This window comes from Vulpes lagopus, chromosome 7 (assembly GCF_018345385.1).
Source record: "Vulpes lagopus strain Blue_001 chromosome 7, ASM1834538v1, whole genome shotgun sequence".
Classification (NCBI taxonomy): Eukaryota; Metazoa; Chordata; class Mammalia; order Carnivora; family Canidae; genus Vulpes; species Vulpes lagopus.
In genome coordinates, this window is record NC_054830.1 from 1,538,036 (window position 1) to 1,555,919 (window position 17,884).

The 17,884-nt window shown below is 56.8% G+C and overlaps 1 protein-coding gene across 1 annotated transcript in view; it reads right to left on the minus strand.

Moving 5' to 3' along the window:
- Positions 1–2,238: 2,238 nt before the first annotated feature.
- Positions 2,239–17,884, minus strand: part of GNG7 (G protein subunit gamma 7) — a 121,117-nt gene continuing 105,471 nt past the window's right edge. The window contains exons 3-4 of the mRNA XM_041762564.1: positions 8,402–8,520; positions 2,239–5,380 (exon numbers count right to left, since the gene is read on the minus strand). Of these exons, the coding sequence (XP_041618498.1) occupies positions 5,255–5,380; positions 8,402–8,482 (207 nt within the window). The 5' untranslated portion in view covers positions 8,483–8,520 and the 3' untranslated portion in view covers positions 2,239–5,254. The remainder of the gene's footprint in view (positions 5,381–8,401; positions 8,521–17,884) is intronic.

Consider the following 17,884-nt stretch of genomic DNA (forward strand, 5'->3'; position numbering starts at 1 on the left):
TCCAGGAGCATAGGTTGTTCGGTTTTTTCAAATGTGCCGTGACGGCACCCTGCGGCGGGCGTCACTGCCCGAAGGGACCCCTGCGCTCCCTGCTCATCCCTCCCGCCCTTTCCCAGCCTCAATTGTTCAGGTCTCCGAGGCTGTACCTGGCCCAGAACTTTCCCAGGCTGGAATCATGGTGCACAGCCTCTAGGCCTAACTCCTGCCCTTCTCGGCTTCTTGTGAGGACGCTGCGCCCAGGGAGCCCCCCCAGCTGCAGGTATTTAACTACCTGTCACCCGCGGGGTTCCTTATCCATGGGAGGTGGGGCAGTCTCAGGCTCTGGAGAAGGGGCTGTGACTCCTTGGGGGAGGCCTGCCCACTGGTTGTCGGGTCCCCGGAAGCACGCGGCCATCCTCCCGGGTGCTGGGGCTGAGCCCGCCAGGCCGCTGCACGGGGGCAGGGGGCAGAGGATCCCTCACCTGCTCAGCGGGATTCGGGGCACAACGGGACCCCAGCCTGTGGATCCATTCACCTGCTGCTGAATACCTGGGATGTTTCCAGGTTTTGAGTATTATGAGAAAAGCTTCTCTGAACATTCCTCCCGAGACCTTTGGTGACAAAGGTGTGATCCCTGTCAGGTGAAGGTCCAGGAGCAAAGCCACCAGGGCTCTTCCTGGGGTGGCCCCAGCATGTCCCCGCCAGAGGCCAGTGCCAAGGGACCAGGCCACTCCACACTCTCGGCAATACCTGCCTTACCTTTCAGCCAGTCAGGTGGATGTTGGGCAAGGCTGTGTGTGTTTTATTTTTTGTGGTAAAATACACATAACAGGAGATTCCCCTTCATAACCGTCTCTAGGTGCACAGCTCAGGGCACAAAGCACACTCACCCTGCCATGCACCCCCCCCATCCCCCCATCTCCAGAACCTTCCATCTCCCCACACAGAGACCCCGTCCCCAGGAAGAACTGACTCCTGCCCCCCACCCCTGGCTCCCACCACCTCCTCTCTGTCTCTGTGGACGGGCCTCCTCTGGGGACCTCCTAGGAGTGGGGTCCTGCAGGAGGCGTCCTTCTGGGTCTGGGTCCCTTCCCTGAGCCTGGTGTCCTCGGGGTCCGTCCACATGGGGGCAGGTGTCGGGGTTCCTTCCTTCCTGAGGGTGGATCGTATCCCGGGTGTGGATGGACAGGACTGTGTGTATCCTTCACCTGCTAATGGACCCTCCTGGGTGTTGTGAATCATGCTGCTGTGAACACCCACGAGTGTGCAAGCACCTGCTCCAGGTCCTTCTGTGTGCACAGCCATTGGTGGGGTTGTTGCATTAGGTGGTAATTCTATGTTTGGGTTTTTTTTTTTTAATTTTTTATTTATTTATGATAGTCACACAGAGAGAGAGAGAGAAAGAGAGAGAGAGGCAGAGACATAGGCAGAGGGAGAAGCAGGCTCCATGCACCAGGAGCCTGACGTGGGATTCAATCCCGGGTCTCCAGGATCGCGCCCTGGGCCAAAGGCAGGTGCTAAACCACTGTGCCACCCAGGGATCCCATATGTTTGGGTTTTTGAACTGACTTCTGATCTTATACTTTTTGACACAAAGTGGGTAATTTTTATGTAGCCGAATCTGTAAGTGTTTTACACAGAGAACATTCTCTGCTGGGAGGTCAGAACCTCTCATTGACAGATTTGTTAGTAAACTGAACTCTTTCCACGGTCTGGTCGGAGTCAGACCACGGCTCATTCGGCTTCTCCCCTGGGGTCTCTGGTGGCCAACGGTAGCCCCTGGGTGACTGGAGGCAGGTGGCACCGGGCCTGGAGCTCTCCAAGTCCTCAGGAGCACGAAGCACTTTCCCGCAGGTCGGGCCAGACACAGGCAATCTCGAGCCGAGGGGCACAGGGGCTCAGGCCTGCCGATCCTCACACGGGGCTCCCCAAAGTTTCCTTTTTTAAAATTTTATTGAGAGAGAGAGAGCATGAGTGGGGGCACAGAGCAGAGGGAGAAGCAGATTCCCCACTGAGCAGGGAGCCCCACGCAAGACGCGACCCCAGGACCCTGGGATCATGACCTGAGCCGAAGGCAGATGCTTCACCGACTGAGGCCCCCAGGTGCCCCTCCCCGTTTTCCAACTGGAAACTGGAACGCCCACCGCCCACCGAAGCTGAGGGCCGCTCTGTGGGGCCGCCCCTCACCACTGGCGCCGCCCCCCCCCCCCCCCCCCGCCCCGGGCGGTGGGCACAGAGACAAGGACCAGGGAGTCTTTGTACTGGGGATTAGTTCACTCTGTATTAACAATTCCACACAATATTAAAACACTGCAAGAAAGTGGGTGTGGCACACCTGGAATTGTTTCTGTTGTCATTTTTTTTTTTTAAATCAGAAATAAAAGCCACGGAACATCCAAATGGAGGTGGGATAGAACCTGCTAGAACCACAGATGGCTTCTGCGAACCGGAACCGGTCTTTGCAATGTTTGGCAATGGTTTCCACGGACAGAGAAGGAGGAGGGTGGAGTGTCCGACATATGGCTTCTTTCCCGGAGACTCCGTGGCAGGCTGGCTTTTTGTAAGTGTTCTTGACGGACGAGTGACCGTTGGTGGCCTCATCTTGGCCCGGAAACTGGCCCTGGTCACTCGCCCTCGGGGCGGGCTGATGGCCTTTCCTGCCCCCAGAGCTGAGAGGGGCCGGGCGGCGCAGAGATGGACGAGCTGCCTGGAGGCCCGGCGCCCGGACGGACGCGGCTGGGGACGCGGTGGGGACGCAGGGACACGGTGGGGATGCAGTGGGGACACGTGGGCCAGAGTCATAGGAAGAAGGGCAGCACCTTCTGCCGCCAGCGGTTCACATCCCCGGGGCCAGAGGTCACCCCCTAGTCACTCAATCCTTGGCCTGGGAGTCACCTGTGGGGAGGGGTGCACATTCTAGCTCCTTCCTGGAGTGGGGGAGGGACACCCAGGCAGGCTGTAGGAGCCCTGTATTTTTGGGGGGTGTGCCCTTAGTTTCCCCCCCGTGATGTGGCCTAGAGACACTGGTCCCCCCAGGCCCCTTGCCACCTCTGCTAGCTCCCGAAGGCACCGCGCACACCATGTTTCATGCGGGACACTCGCGGGGAAGCACAGGCAGGAAACGCTGTCGCGTGTGCATGGCGCTCGGGGGTCTACACTACGGACACTGGGATTTACTCTAGAAGGAAGAAAGGAGGGGTCTTTTCCTCAGCTAGAAAGACACCCAAGGTGGACCTCTGCTGACGGCCACCCCCGGGGGTCGAGGCTGGGGCCCCTGGGGAGGCAGCTGGGCAGGGGTGGCCACGTGCCTCCTCACCCTCTCTGGGCCTGGTTTACCCACACTGCTTGGCCCCGGGGCTCTGACTCGAGTTCGAGTTCATTCAGGGCTGGGGCGCTGCCGGCTGAGCCCTGAGCTAGGTTTTGGGGCCACCCGGTAGGGACACTGGGTGGGGCTGGACGCGGCACAGCTGGCGGGCAGGGGGCGGATTGAAACCAGGGCCTTGCTGGGGACCCGCGACCCAGGACCAGCCCGGGATGGTGGGGACGCGAGGGAAGGCGGGCTCCGGGGATTAAGGCTTCTTTCACAGAAGTGGCCGGACAGGGCTTGCTCTGCCAACTGCCCCTCGAGTGTTGAGTCTCGGGGTGGATCCCGCCGGAGCCCCGGCCCCCCGCTGAGCGAACGGGTTTTGTTCCGTCTTGCTGCTCTACTGGGGACAGCGAGAGGCTGACTCCCCACCCAGTGAGAGTGGCCAGGGCATCGGGCCCTCGCAGCTTCCCCATCCAACGGCAGGTTTGGGGAAACTGGGCTCCCCAAAGCCCCCGGTGCTCCCGGACCAGCCGGAGAGAGCTGGGAGCCGAGGAGCAAGGCTGGGCCCCGCAGCCTGCACCCTGGGGGAGCCAGCCCGCATGGGGATGTCACCCGCTGGCACAGGGACACATCCCTCTCATCCCCAAACCTTAATGCTGGTGGGATCTGGGCCTTGGCACTTGCAGGGGCTCGGTGGGGGGAGCAGGAGCCTTGAGGTTGGCACGAGGACCCAGCTCCTGGCCTGTAAGGTGTGGGCCCTCTTGGTGCAGGGCACACGGGTGCAAGGGCGCAGGGGCAGGTGGGGGACAGGTGGGCACGGGGTCCTCCCTCTGCCTCCTGCTCCCTTAACTGTCCAGGTCAACTGTCACAGGAGCTGAGTGATCAAGAAAAATCCACGGGAGGGAAGAGCCAGGAGCTGTCTGGGTTACGCATCTCACCCCGAGGCCCTGCAGCTGCTTTCTGGAGCTTCACGCCTTTTGACCTGTCAAGCAGGGCCTCCCCGGGCTGCACTCCTGTGTGCAAAATGGCCATGGCGACGCGCAAAAAGTGGAAAAAAACAAAACACAACACGACAACCCGGCAAAGCCAAATACGACCACAGCTTCTAACTGCCCAAATGGCCGTTTCGTGCTCAAAACAAAACAGAACACAGCTGACCGTTCCAGTGACCAGGGCAGGTTGCTGGAAATCCGCTTCCCTGTGGGGTGGGGTCCCAGGAAAGGGCGGGGGGCCGCAGCGGGGCTGTCGGGTGATGCGTGCCACAGAAACGCCACACAAGTGCCACACAGCAGGGCGACACTTGGCCACGCAGGGCACGCTCCACAGACAAAGCCTCCCTCCTGGCCTCTAAAATCCGCGGGCGCATTCTACACAATGTGTGGCTGCGGGCTCAGCCGCTGAGCTCGGGGCTCCGGGGTGTGGAACAACAATTGTTTAAACGGAGAGGGGACCTGTTTCCAAAACACGCCGCTGTGCCCTTCCCCCACTACCCACTTCTAGTCTGCTGAGCACAGAAGAAACAGTAAACGCACTGCAGCGTCGGCCTGGCACCAGTCTTTGCACAAATAGCCAATTGTGCGAGAATCCCCACCCGCCAGGGCGCACGGGGCAGTGGCCAGGTCACCCACCTCCTTCCCTTCTCCCGGCCCGGCGCCGCTCTGGACCGCAACCCAAACGGCAACCAAGTTTCAGAAAATTGTTAGCACATCACTTGGGCATTTCTGCTGTTCCTGATGGGAAGCAGCAGCGGCACCCCCAGCGTCTTCCGGCCGGGCCTGGGAGGGCGGCGCTGCTGGGCTCGAGAATCCACCTAAGGCCGGGGGACACATTTTACCCCATCCGCCGTGGGGGCTGTTCGCATTTCTTTGGGAACTGGAAGTTTTGGGACTTGAAATGTTTTGCTTGACTGTGTAGTGAATGAGGCCCTAGCTGAGAGAGACAGAGGGAGGGACACACCAGAAAACAAGGCTACAGAATAATACAGGGCTTCTTGTCCTTAAAGGGATTCTCGGAGGCGGGGACTCCGACCAGGAGGGGGTCATTCCGGGCGTGCTGCTCGCAGTAGCTCATGAGTTCCGACGAGGCTTTGGACACCTGCGTGTGGGCAGAAGGACGAGAGAGGACAGGTAAGGGCGGCTGCCACACGCACATCCGCCACAGCCAAGGCAGGAACCAACGTCCACCCACAGGTGAATGCAGACACCCAAGGCGCCCACACGCTGCCCCAGGGATGGACCCAAGCCCATGACGCTCAGGGAGGGAACCAGACACAGGAGGCCCCACCGGGTGGGCGTCCACATGTGTGACACATCCAGGACGGGCTCCTCCACAGATGGGAAGGGGGCTCGGGTGGGTCTGGGCTGGCGGGGGTGGGGTGGGGAAGGGATGGGGCTTCTTTTTGGGGTAATAGAATGTTCTGGAACAAGATAGAGGTGGTGGTTGCAAAACACGAATGTGCCATCGCTGCTGGTGATTAGTTTTATGTTAGGTGTGTTTTACCACAATTTTAAAAAGATCAAAGAAGAGACCGAGTCTCCTTTAGCAGGAATAGCCCAGATTTTGGACAAAAAGGTCAGGGAGAGACGGAGGCCTCTTTAGGATTCAGACCAAGACTCCATTCCCACCCGAGACAGGAGGGCCCAGGAAGAGCATGTCTGAACCTCAGAGGTGCAGCCAGAGCTGGCTGGGGCCCAGTGACCTGGGTGAGGGAGTTGACACCTAGGGCCACCTGCATGGGGGTCCCCAGAAGAGAAGGGGGAGATGCAGGGAGGGGCCACTCAGCCCCTGGGAAGGTCAACACAGGGACATCACAGCAGAGAGCACGGCCCAGGCCTGCACACCCCCCTCCAGGGTATGCATCCAGGTGTGTGGTAGGCACCGGCCCACTCCGCTCCCTGCCAGGCTGGGGTGGGGGCTGGGTGCTGGGGTGCAGGGGTCCTGGGCCTGGTTGAAGGGGACCCTGGGTCTCCTCTCCCATGGCGGGAACTGTCAGAGGAGCTCGGGCCCCTGCTCTCCCACCTGCAAGGTGACAAGAGGAGGAGCTGCGTGGGCGTGAGAGGGTAAGACAGGCAGGGGTGAGAACCTTCCTTGGGTCTGTGGTCTGGGGCCCTCCCTGTTCCCCTGAATGCCAAGGCCACCCAACTTCGTCCCCAGGGCTGCCCAGTCTGCAGGCTGGCCTCTGGGTTCATCCTGGGGACACTCCTGCCCACAGACAGTGACAATTGCTACTGTCCTGTGCCTGTTGGCCGCTCCCAGGGCCGCCGCCTTGGATGAGCCTGTGGAGCTTGGTTTCTAGAGTTGTATTTGGAAAGCAAGCCTCCAAAACGACAAAAATAGCCCCTGGACCCTGGAAATAACTGATGCTGTGGCTTGGGCATGTGGCCCCCTGCTCGCACCCCCGGCATCAACAGGAAGGCCCTGCCCAGAGGGCCGGGCCACAGCCGTGCCCGCCTCCCTGCCCCTCGCCAGGCCATGGCCCGCTGGCCTTTCAGATGTGCCGATGTTTGTGGTTCGGGTCGCCTCAGGCGGGACTGGGGTGGGGAGGGTGGGCCCCGTCCTGCTCCCCTCCTCCCGACGACGTTCAAAGGGGCGGCGGGGACTCCTCCAGAACATCAAACGGGGTGGGATGAATCACGCTCTCCGCCAGGGCTGGGGCCAAACCGGCTCGCTACAGTAAAACCACTTCAACCGAGGTTTTCAAGGCTTTCTCTTTCTTCAGCCCGAAGGAATGCTTTGAATGCTCAGAGTTCTGGAACATTGAGACACCTCATGGGAGCCACCCCCACCGACTCGGGGGGCTGCAGGAGCCCTCCTACCCGCCCGCTGGGCTGGAGGCGCACTGCTTCCCACTCCCATGCACCGGGCTATCGGTCAGGTGTGAGTCTGTCTGGGAGCTGGGCTGCCCCCAGCAGGGACCAGGGAGTGGCAGGTGCTCAGAAAATCAACATCTGAACAACTCTGTGGGGTTGATGTTTGATTTTATTTGTCCACTTGGCCGGGACACAGTACCAAAGTATTTGGCCAAACACCAGTCTAGATATCACTGGGAAGGTCATTCTTATATGAGATTAACATTTAAATTGGTTGACTTTGAGTAGAGAGATGAGCCTCTAAATGCGGGTGGGCCACATACAATCAGTTGAAGGCCTTACCGGGAAAGGGAGTCTGCCTCCAAGTGGCCTTGGGGATTCAATCTGCAGTGTCAACCCTGCCCTGGGTCTCCAGCCTGCCCTGCGGGTTTCTGACTTGCCAGCCCCCATGGTCGTGTGAGCCAGTTCCTTAAAAATACCCCTTGCTCTCTCTCTGCACGTCCTAGTGCCCTGCTTCTCCGGGGAGCCTTGACTGGCCCCAGGGGTAGCCAGAGAGGGGCCAGGGCAGATGCAGAAACCACCTGGGTCTCTCCAGGGAGTCTCCCGGCCGCATGAGAACTGGGGGAACCACCTGTTGGAGGTGCCTCAACATCCTTTATTGAGTGGACACGGGGGTGATGAGGCCTTCCTCATGTGACGAGGCCACGACTAGACCGCTGGCCCCTGCAGAACCAACGGCCCAACCGAGTACTAATGTACTTTGTTTTTGGGTCTCTGGTCCCTGATGGGTTAAGTGTCTGTGAGCGGGAACTGCTTGTCCTTTTTCTTTTTTTAGCATAAAAAGCAAACACACTTATTTCAAAAAATCCAAACAACGCAGAAGTGAAGAAAGCAGCCGGCAAAGAGCCCTGGGTCCTCCCTTCTCTGGACCACGTCTCTAGCTTCTGTCTGCATCTGCTGCAACAGGGCGCCAGGCTGAGCCTGGCAGACCAGCGGGCGGGAGACAAGAAAGCCTTCTCTGGGGCCCTTGAGGGAAGGACTCCAAGAGCTGGGGGTGGGCTTGGCCCTGCCTCTGGTCCCACTGCAGTGACAAGGCACTGTGGCATGTCGGGTGGTTGCAACAGCTCAGGACACAGTTTTTTGTATCAGCTGGGTCTTTCCATTGAGAAAAGGGAGGCCCAGAGAGGTTAGGGAGTAGCCCAGGGTCGCACAGCAAGGGGCACGGCTGGCACGCAGCCCCTGCTCTTGAGCCGGACCTCGGTGCATGGGGTCTCTTCCCTCCTCCACCCACGTCCGACCAGCTCACCTTGATGCGCTCGATGCCAGCTTCGATGCGGAGCTGCTCCACCAGCTTCCGGGCCTGGGCTATGTTGTTAGTGGCTGACATTGTCTGCCATCAGCTCTGGGCCCCTGTTGTTCAGAGAGCTGCGGGGGGAAGCAGAGGACATGAGCTGGCTCGTGAAGCCCTAGGCCTGGACCTGAGCAGCAGTGGCCATGTCCCTGGTTGAGGTGGGGGTGGTGGGAGGCTCAGTCGAGCTGTCTCCCACAGTCCCTGTCCTGTGCTGGTTGGGGGTAAGTGCTCCCTGGATGTGACCACCAAGCATTTCAGGACAGTAATCGACACGTGGATGACTCAGAACGGACTCATGGGGACACAGTTGCTGACCCCTGCCCTGTTCCATGGCCCCCCAGTGCCACTGACACTGAGCAGGGTCACTCTCTGGGGGTGTCACCCTTCGATGCCAGGATGTCCCAGTTGTGATGGCCACAGATGTGCCCAGATACGGCTAAGTTCCCTGGGGCAGAGTCGTCCGGGTGAGACTCTGGCTGTGGACAAAGGCAGGTCACCTGGGAAGCACCTGTGTGCTGTGCGTCCTGCATCTGGCATCCCTTCCTTCATCAGTGAGCTCATGTGCCCAGCAAACTGTCCCGGAGAATAGCCCCCCACGTGCCAGGCACTTCTCTGAGAACCAAGCTGAGGGGGAAGCCCGTGGCTCCTGCCTGTGTGGGTGGCTGGTTCTGACTTCCCACCCCAGGCCCAGCCGTCCCTGGGACGCAGCCAAGCAGCATGACCCGGGCTCCCACAGGAGGCTGCCTGGGGCAGGGCAGGAGCACGAAGCGCTGGCTCCTGCCTCTGGCATGGGAGAGGCTTCTGGGGGTGGGAAGGGGGTCACCAGTGAGCAAAGGGAGCCCACTTGGTTTTGCAGGTTTTCCAGAGCTTTCTGACTTGCTGACGTGGCTGGGACAAATGACCACAGACTAAGGGGCTGAAAGCAGCAGAAATTTGTTTTCCCACATTCTGGAGCTTAGCTGAGATCCAGGTGGGGGCAGGGCTGGGCTCCCCCTTAGAGGGTCCAGGGAGGGTCCTTCCTGCCTCTTCCAGTGGCTGCTTTGGCCACGGTCCTTGGCGTCCCTTGGCTGTGGCCACAACACTCAGTCTCTACCTGTCCTCACATGGCCTTCTCATAAGGACACGTTCATCCAGTATCATCTCTTCTTGATTAATTGCATTTACAAAGACCCTATTTCCAGTTAAGGTCCCTGTTCCGAGGTTCTGTGGACATGAATTTGGACGCTCCTTGAGTGTAGATGGTGTGCTCAGAGCAACCACACAGCACAGGCAAACGATTCTGGATAAGCCTTCTTCCTGAACCCCAAGGAGCCCTCCGCCAATTCTCCCAGGACCCTCGCTCTGTGGAGGGGAGTGCTTGCTGCTTTTATCGACCAGAGAACACCCGGTGGCCTGTTCGCTCCCCTGCACCTTCAGGAAATGGGTGTCACGCCTAGCAGTTCACGCAGGGCAGGTCCGAGTGCCTCCCCACCTGCTTGCTCACCGAGAAGACCGATCCTTTATTGCTCCAATGATTCTGGCTTTGCCATGGTTTGGGTTGACCTATTTTCTTTCCCAAATATTTTTATTAATTTATTTTAAAATTAAATTTAGGGGATCCCTGGGTGGCGCAGTGGTTTGGCACCTGCCTTTGGCCCAGGGCACGATCCTGGAGACCTGGGATCGAATCCCACGTCAGGCTCCCGGTGCACGGAGCCTGCTTCTCCCTCTGCCTATGTCTCTGGCTCTCTCTCTCTCTCTCTCTGTATGACTATCATAAATAAAATAAATAAACTAATTAATTAAATTAAATTAAATTTAAACTGCTGAGATGCCTGGAGATGCACATGCAGTTATAGGAAATAACAGAGCCCGTGTGCCCTTTGCCCGGTTTTCCCCATGAAAACGTCTTACAAAACTGCAGTCAGCATCACGGCTGGGAGGACCGTGGCGCCTCCATCCACAGGATCCCTCCTGCCCCAACCCACCCCCAGGCCCCGGCGACCACTGATATGTTTTCCTTTTCCAAACTTCGGTCATTTGGGGAATGGTGTATAAGTGGAACCGAATGGCCATAACCTTTATGGGTTGGCATTCTCCCCGCGGGGCCCGATCCTCTGGCAACACATCCAGGCTGCTACATTCATCGCTAGCTCTCTGCCGAGCAGTGTTCCCCACCTGGACCGGCCGCAGTGCAGTAGTTCTACCTTTTGGCTCTCACGGATTCAGCTGCCATAAATCGTGCGCAGATTTGTGTGCAAACACAAGGCTTTATTTCTTTGAGATAAACGCTGAGGGATGTAACTGCATGTTCAAGTTTTAGAGAAAATGCGAAGCTGTTTTCCAGAACGGCTGCACCATTTTACAATGCACACCAGCAGTGTATGAGGGGTCTTAATTTATTTTCATAAATCAGCTGTGCACATTTTCCCCCTGTTCCTTAAGGTGATGAAAATTCTACTTTCCCTGAGGTCTTCATTTAGTGAGGTCTAGCATAAGGGTTCTAACATGGGCGATCCTGCCCCTCTGAGGATGCTGAGCTCCATGACCAGGGGTGCTCCCAGCACCGAGGGGTGGGGGCCAGGGATGCTGCTCAGTCCCCACCATGCTCAGGGCCCCCCCAGAGGATGACCCACCCTGATGTCTACAGCGTCCAGGCTGAGGAAACTCCCAGGAGGACCTGCACGGGCGTCAGGGCCTGAGGTCAGGAGTCTGGGAAGACAGTTGGTAACAAGCAGCACTCTGTGCTCTGTCATGGTGCAGCGTGCACAGTCTGCCTCGTGGCCACCAGAGCCAGGGAGCTGCAGAGTAAAGGCAGGTTTCAGGTTTTCTCTCTGCCTCCCTCCCTTCCTTTCAGTTTCAATTATTTATTTAAATAATCTCTACACCCAGTGTGGGGCTCGAACTCACAACCCTGAGATCAAGAGTTGCATGCTCTTCTGACTGACCCAGTCGGGCGCCCCAGGTTTCAGATTTTCAAAAACATATTCTATTTAGCAATAAAAAAACAAAACCAAACACATGCTGCTGATACCCACAGCACCTCGAGTGGATCTCCAGCCAGTTATGTTGAGTGAAAAAAGCCAATCCCCAGAGGTTACGTCATGTGTGCTTCCATTTATAGAACACCTTTGAGATGATGGAACTGTTGGGATGGAGCATAGATTTGTGATTGTGGGGGGTGGGAGTGTAGGTGTTGGCAGGAGGGGGCTCCTCGTGGCGCTGGACACGTGGACTGCCCTGAAGGTGGCCGTGGGTTCTTGCCCCTGCACATGTGATAACCTTGCACAGAATTTCATACAAACACACAAGTAGAACTGTGGCAATGGGATAAGGTAGGTGGATGGTATCAGTGTCGATGTTCTGGTTGTGATATTGGCCATATTTCCACAAATGCTACCCCTGGGGAAACAGCGAGTGATACACGAACTTTCTCTGATTTGTTGTAACTGCATATGAATCAAAAGTGACCTCCATAAGTCTCAATTAGGAAAAAAAAAAAAAAACCCTTCCACACTGCCTGGCTCCCTGTCCCTTCCGGCAGACATCCAGCCCCTTTTTGGGTCAGAAAAGGCCTGAGTGTGTCTGTTCTGGGAGCACAGAGCCCACGTGTGGGTTTCCAGAGGGCTCTGATTCAGCAGAGAGCTTCAAAGCAGCCACAAAATATCCAACTCAGGGAAAACTGCCCTTGGTTGGGCTTACAAATACCTAAATTACTCAGCGCTAAATATAGATGTGTACAGAGAACAAACGGGCTGGCCCCATGGTGTGTTTTCCTTGGAAGGCCGGGGAGTCCTGTTCAGCATCCACACTCAGAAGTGCCAACCCAGACCCTAGGACCCCCACACCCGTGTGGCCACCTCAAACTGTGGCCTCCCTCTGAAGCATGAAGCCCCTAAGTGTGGGTGGCTTCTTGTTCTAGGCACAGTGTCCTGAGAGGCACCCTCTGCACTGGGTTATAACCGTGGCCCCAGAGGACGGCCAGGGATGGCTGCACTGGGGGGTGCACATGCATATAAGTGTATGTGTGTGCATGTGCATTGCACGTGCATACATGTGCGTATGCGTGTGCGTGTATGTGTGAGCATGTACATGTGCGTGCTGAGACGCTGGGACCAGACACTGGTTGCATCACCGCAGTGCATGCAGCAGACTCAAGCCTCATCCTGGCTGGTGTCATAGCCAGTCACTGACTCATGGCCCAGCCGTGGCCCCCAGGATTAGGCCAACTCCAGCAGAAGAGGCAGTGGCGCTGAGTCAGCCCAGGGAACATTCCTCACCAGTTTCTGCTCCGCAAGAAGCACGTGATGGCGCCGGGCGCTCGACCTGGCCAGACCTGCCTGGGCCCAGCAGAGCCTCACCAGCTCCGGGAGCCCAGGACAGCCTTGGCAAGCTGGGGGGCAGGAGGGAGGGGGCGGGGAGGTGGGTCACAGTCCTGACTCCCGGGTCTGCCCCTGCCGAGGGGCCTGTGGGGCATGGCTTGGGGTGAGGTTCACCAGGCGCTACCTGGCCTCTGTGTCAAGGGCCAGGAAGCCACCATGCCACACATAAAGGGGCTCCTGCACAAGACTCACGTGGGAATGTGTGAAAGGCAAGGACCACTGAGCTCCCCAGCCCTGGGGTACACTGTGAAGCTCTGGTGATCATAAAGGGAGGGCAGTCACCCCCAGATGGAACAGGTCTGACATGACACACGTGGCTCCAGGGCACACAGGGTCAAACCAACCACGGGGAGGGGCAGATTTCTTCCATGGTGGGCCGCGAACACAGCAACGTGGGGAAACAGTTAGAATGGGGTCTCTCCCACCTGGCCCTGCGACCTGGGGCCGGGTCATTCTCCATGGGGTGTCCTGGGTGTGTGTGTGGCTGAGCAGCACCCCTGGCCCCCGCCCCCCATGCCAGGAGCACCCCAGTGTGACAACCACAGATGACCCCCCGACACCACGCAGTGTCTCTGGAGGGGCAGGATCATCCTCAGGTAAGAACCCCCAGGACACTGTGCTCTGTGACCATCTGACCCCTGAGGTTCCAGGATGCTGCACACACTTAGTGACATACCATGAGTGGGGGTGACTCACAGATGCTGGGGTTGCCTGATTTGTACTCTCTGACCCCTGGGGGTTTACTCTGGTGTCCAGCGTGAGCAGGGGTCAGACTCAATTTTTTTCCCCAAATAATTAATGCAGGGTTTTTCCAGCCTGAGCACTGCTGACATTGGAGCTGGGTCGTTCTCTGGGGGGCGTCCTGGATGCCATGGGGGCTGAGCAGCACCCCCCCCCCATGCCAGGAGCAGCCCACAAATATCCCCAGACATCGCCCAGTGTCCCCAGGAGGCACAGCTGCCCCTGCTTGAGAACCGCTGGATTAGATCAGACCTTTACTTCACACCCAAAGAGATTCCATCTAAAGAGCCATAGAATAAGGAAGAAAATATACACAAGTTGGTAAAACGGCACAGGATACTTTCAATCATGGAGAAGTTACGTTCTAGCAACTGAAGCAACAGAATGAATGGAGAAGATTAGCAGCTCTGATCTTAGTAAATATATAGAATTTCACGACAAACGCCAACTAACGTGGAAACCAAGACCACCGACCCAGGAAAGGCCAGGGCAACACATAAGCTGACAGGCGATCCCGTTAACATGCTAATAACACTTCGGCCGGGATGTGACACAGGGACTCACTGATGCAATTCTTCTAAGAAGTAACTTCACTGGTAAAAAAATAACAAAACGGCCTCGTGAGCCACGGAGGGCAGCAGGCGGAAAGCACCGCGAGCTGCCCCTTTATTTCCTCGCGACGCCAGGAAGGCCGGAGGAAGAGCACCACCTGACACACTCATTCCAGACTCCCTGGTCTGGTCACCCCGTCTCAGCCTCATAAACCGGACATCAAGGACTCCAAGGAGGTCCCCTCAAATCTCCCACTCGAGCATTCATCACAAGGAGGGGGAGAATGTCAGAAGAAATACAAAAACTGTATACAGAGAGGTGTTTACAACTGTGTTATTTATAATAGTGAAAGCTCAGAACGAAACCACAACGTCCCGCTCTGCGACGGGGGAACGGCAAATTCATGGGATGTTTCCCAGGCGGAACGTTACGTGGCCATTATAAACAGTACAGAAAAAGGCGGAGCACCGAGGAGGCGCAAACGTTCAGTTATCTACCATCGTGGCAAAATATACGTGGATAAAGGCAGACAGGGAACCTCAAAGTGACGATTTTAAGTCCGCTCTACACCCAACGTGGGGCTCGAACTCATGACCCTGCGATCAAGAGTCATACGCTCCACTCACTGAGCCAGCCCGGCGCCCCGCAAAGAGACAATTTTGTTAGTGATTGTTTTCATGACTTCCTTCAGTGAAATGCTTCCTGTTAAGGTATAATTTGCATACAGTAAACTCTGTCCTTTTGGGCACACAGTCGGGGTTTTACAAACACATCCCGTCATGCCGCTGATACCGCCGTCTAGATGCAGGCTCTGTCACCCTAGGAAACTCCCCGTGTTGTTGCCTCCGTAGCCAGGCCCTGCAGCCCCTGATCTGCCCTCTCCTCGTCTAGTTTTGCCTCTTCCGGGAAGTCTGCAAACGGAGTCACAGTGTGCGGAGTCTGGCTCTGTCGCCTCCCAACGATGCCTTTGTGGTTTGCAGTGTTGCGGGGCCCACCAGCATTTGGCTCCTTTTCCGTGCTGTGTAGTATTCCACTGGGGGCTGTGGTGGGGTTTGGTGGCCCACTCACCAACTCGGCGATCCCAGTGCTGCTGGTCATTGTGAAGAAAGCTGCGGGGAATGTCCACACCCAGGGTTTGTGGGAGCCCACATTTCCACTCCTCCTGGGTGAACCCCGGGTGTGGGATCCCTACTTGCTTGGCAGGTGCGTGTTTAACTTTATAAGTTAAATATTTTCCAAACAGTTTCCAAAGTCACTGCACTGGTTTGTACTTTGAAATAATCACAGACAGGGAGTTGCAAAAATAGTACAGGGAGTCCTGTGTGCCCTTCTTGGGTGACATCCTGTACAACTGTAGGGTAACAACAAGCCGAGACACTGAGGCTGGCCAACGCCGTGCTCAGGGGTCACAAGGTCTCTCATAACTCATTCGTGAGCTGGATGGAATTTTTTCCCTACCTGTCCCTCCAGGAAGGCCTGGCCACCATCCCTGACCCAATGCCATGCCCCTTCCTCCCAAACTCTTCATGGAACTGGGCTGCCTGCCTGCAGGCCTGCCCCACGTGGCCGTTAAGCCCCACAGGGCCAACGAGGTTTGGCATAAATGTTTGTTGAGTGGATGGATGGGCAGACGAAGGTGAAAAAGTGTCACCAGATCGGTGGCAGCATTGGCAGAGAAGTCTGGGCTCAGCCTGCAAAGCTACAAGGTTGGCTGAATGCTTGTGTTGATCACATCCTAAATGTGCTTGGTCAATAGTGGGGAGTCCAGGGTCTCTTCCCACTCTGCGCCATGGACAGTGGGGCCAGATTATTCTCTGTGATCATTCTCCCATAGCACCCGCTCCGTGCCTGGAGCATCCCTGTCGTGACAACCACAGATGTCTTCAGACACTGCCCCAGGTCCCCGGAGCAGAATTTAAGTCCTGCATCGAAGTCCTTTATCAGAAGAAACTGCAGTCAAGAGAGGCTCATTTGGACAAAATGTAAAGTTCTTTTGGAACTGAAATGGTACTGAATGAAAACAGAAGCTTGTTTCAAAAGGGGTTTAATTTTCTTAGCATCCACCGACTCCCTGTGACTAGAAGTCACACGGGGGAGCTGCCCCTTTGAACTTAACCAACCATACTTTTGAAGTGGGTGAGGCTTCAGGTGTTGGAGAGGAGAGAAGTGGGTGCTGAGTGGAAGGTGGCAGACCTAAATTCTGCATGGATCCCAAAGCTGTGTGACTTTGGGAAAATTGCCTCCCCTCTCTGAGCTCCAGTGAACTCTGCCATCCTCAGAGCGACACTCCCTCCATGGGTCGGGCCTGGCAAACCTCTAGGTCCTCAAGTTCCAGTGCCAAGGAACGAGGTGCCCAGAGGCTGGCAGCCACGGACGAGGCCCTCATTGAGGCACCTGTGACAAGTGCTAACTATAAACACAGCTGCCGGAGAAATGGAACCAAGACAGGGTGCCCTGCACATCCTGTGCCCAGCAAAGGTGGACGAGCAGGTTTCCTGGAAGCTATTGAGAAATCCTGCTCCGCGTGGAGCTGCTGCTGGAAGTGGCCACTCCCCTCAGCTGCCCAGGGGCCGGGTGGGACAGGTGTCCCAAAGCCCATCTGGCTCCAGGGAAAGCTGGGCAGTGTGAAGTTGATCAGATTAAAAATAGGACTGGATGACGACAGTGAGAGAGCCAGAAATTGAGAACCCCAAAACAATCCATTTTCTGTTGTCTGACTTAATGCTTGCACGTCTGCGTTCCTTCTGGGCCATGCAGCAGAGGTGAGGCTGGATCCTTTCAAGCTCTGCTATGAGCCCCCAGTCCATGATGCAGGCCATGCCCTGGCTACGTCTGAGCCGTTCTGAGTGTGCTCAGAGGTGCTCTGGCCTCTGGGGACCCTCAGCCACAGAGCCCACTTGCCAAGACCCCAGAGCTTTCAGGTCTCAGAAGTAGGGTGATTCCCAGTCACCTCGTTCCAAGGGACAAAGGTGGCCACCAGGTCCTGAAGGTGCAACAGGCAGTACATGTCTGGAAGTGGGTTCACATCCCGGTTCTTCCCTGCCCTGGGTCTTAGCTTCCTCCACTGGAAAATCAGAGGGCTGTTCTAAAAGCTGAGAAGGGATCCTAGTTTGTCACCTGGTGGTTCTAAGATCCAGATGATCCATGTTAATTGCCTCCGCCTAAGGCACTTGGGTTTTTGTTTTTGTTTTTAAAGATTTATGTATTCATTTATGAGAGACACACACAGAGAGAGAGAGAGAGAGAGAGGTAGAGACACAGGCAAAGGGAGAAGCAGGCTCCATGCCGGGAGCCCAACGTGGGACTCCATCCTGGGACTCCAGGACCACACCCTGGGCCGAAGGTGGGTGCTAAACCACTGAGCCACCCAGGGATCCTGGCACTTGGGTTTTGAATACAAACCTCCATCTGCAGGGTCTGGCTTACACCACAGTGGGCCAGGCCAATGTGGACAGGCTCTCCTGCTGAGGGCAACCAGAAAATCTGGCACATCTGCTTGAGGGCGCTGGAGGGTTATTAGTGAATAATTTGTAGCTAGGATCTGGGGGAAGACGGAAGCCCAGGAGTCTGGCATTTGGGGTAACTTTTTTCCAGGACGGAAGGTTTGCTAAGAGGCCAAGTGACGCTTCCATCAGCCTTGCAATGCTGGCAGTACAGAGACTGAGATCCAGGGCCCTCCAAAGGGAGGGAGCTGGGCAAACTCCTCCTTGGTAGAAACTGAACAAAGCACTACAGTCTGAGCATAGGAAAAACTCAGGTGTGGGAACAACACAGGCAGATACCG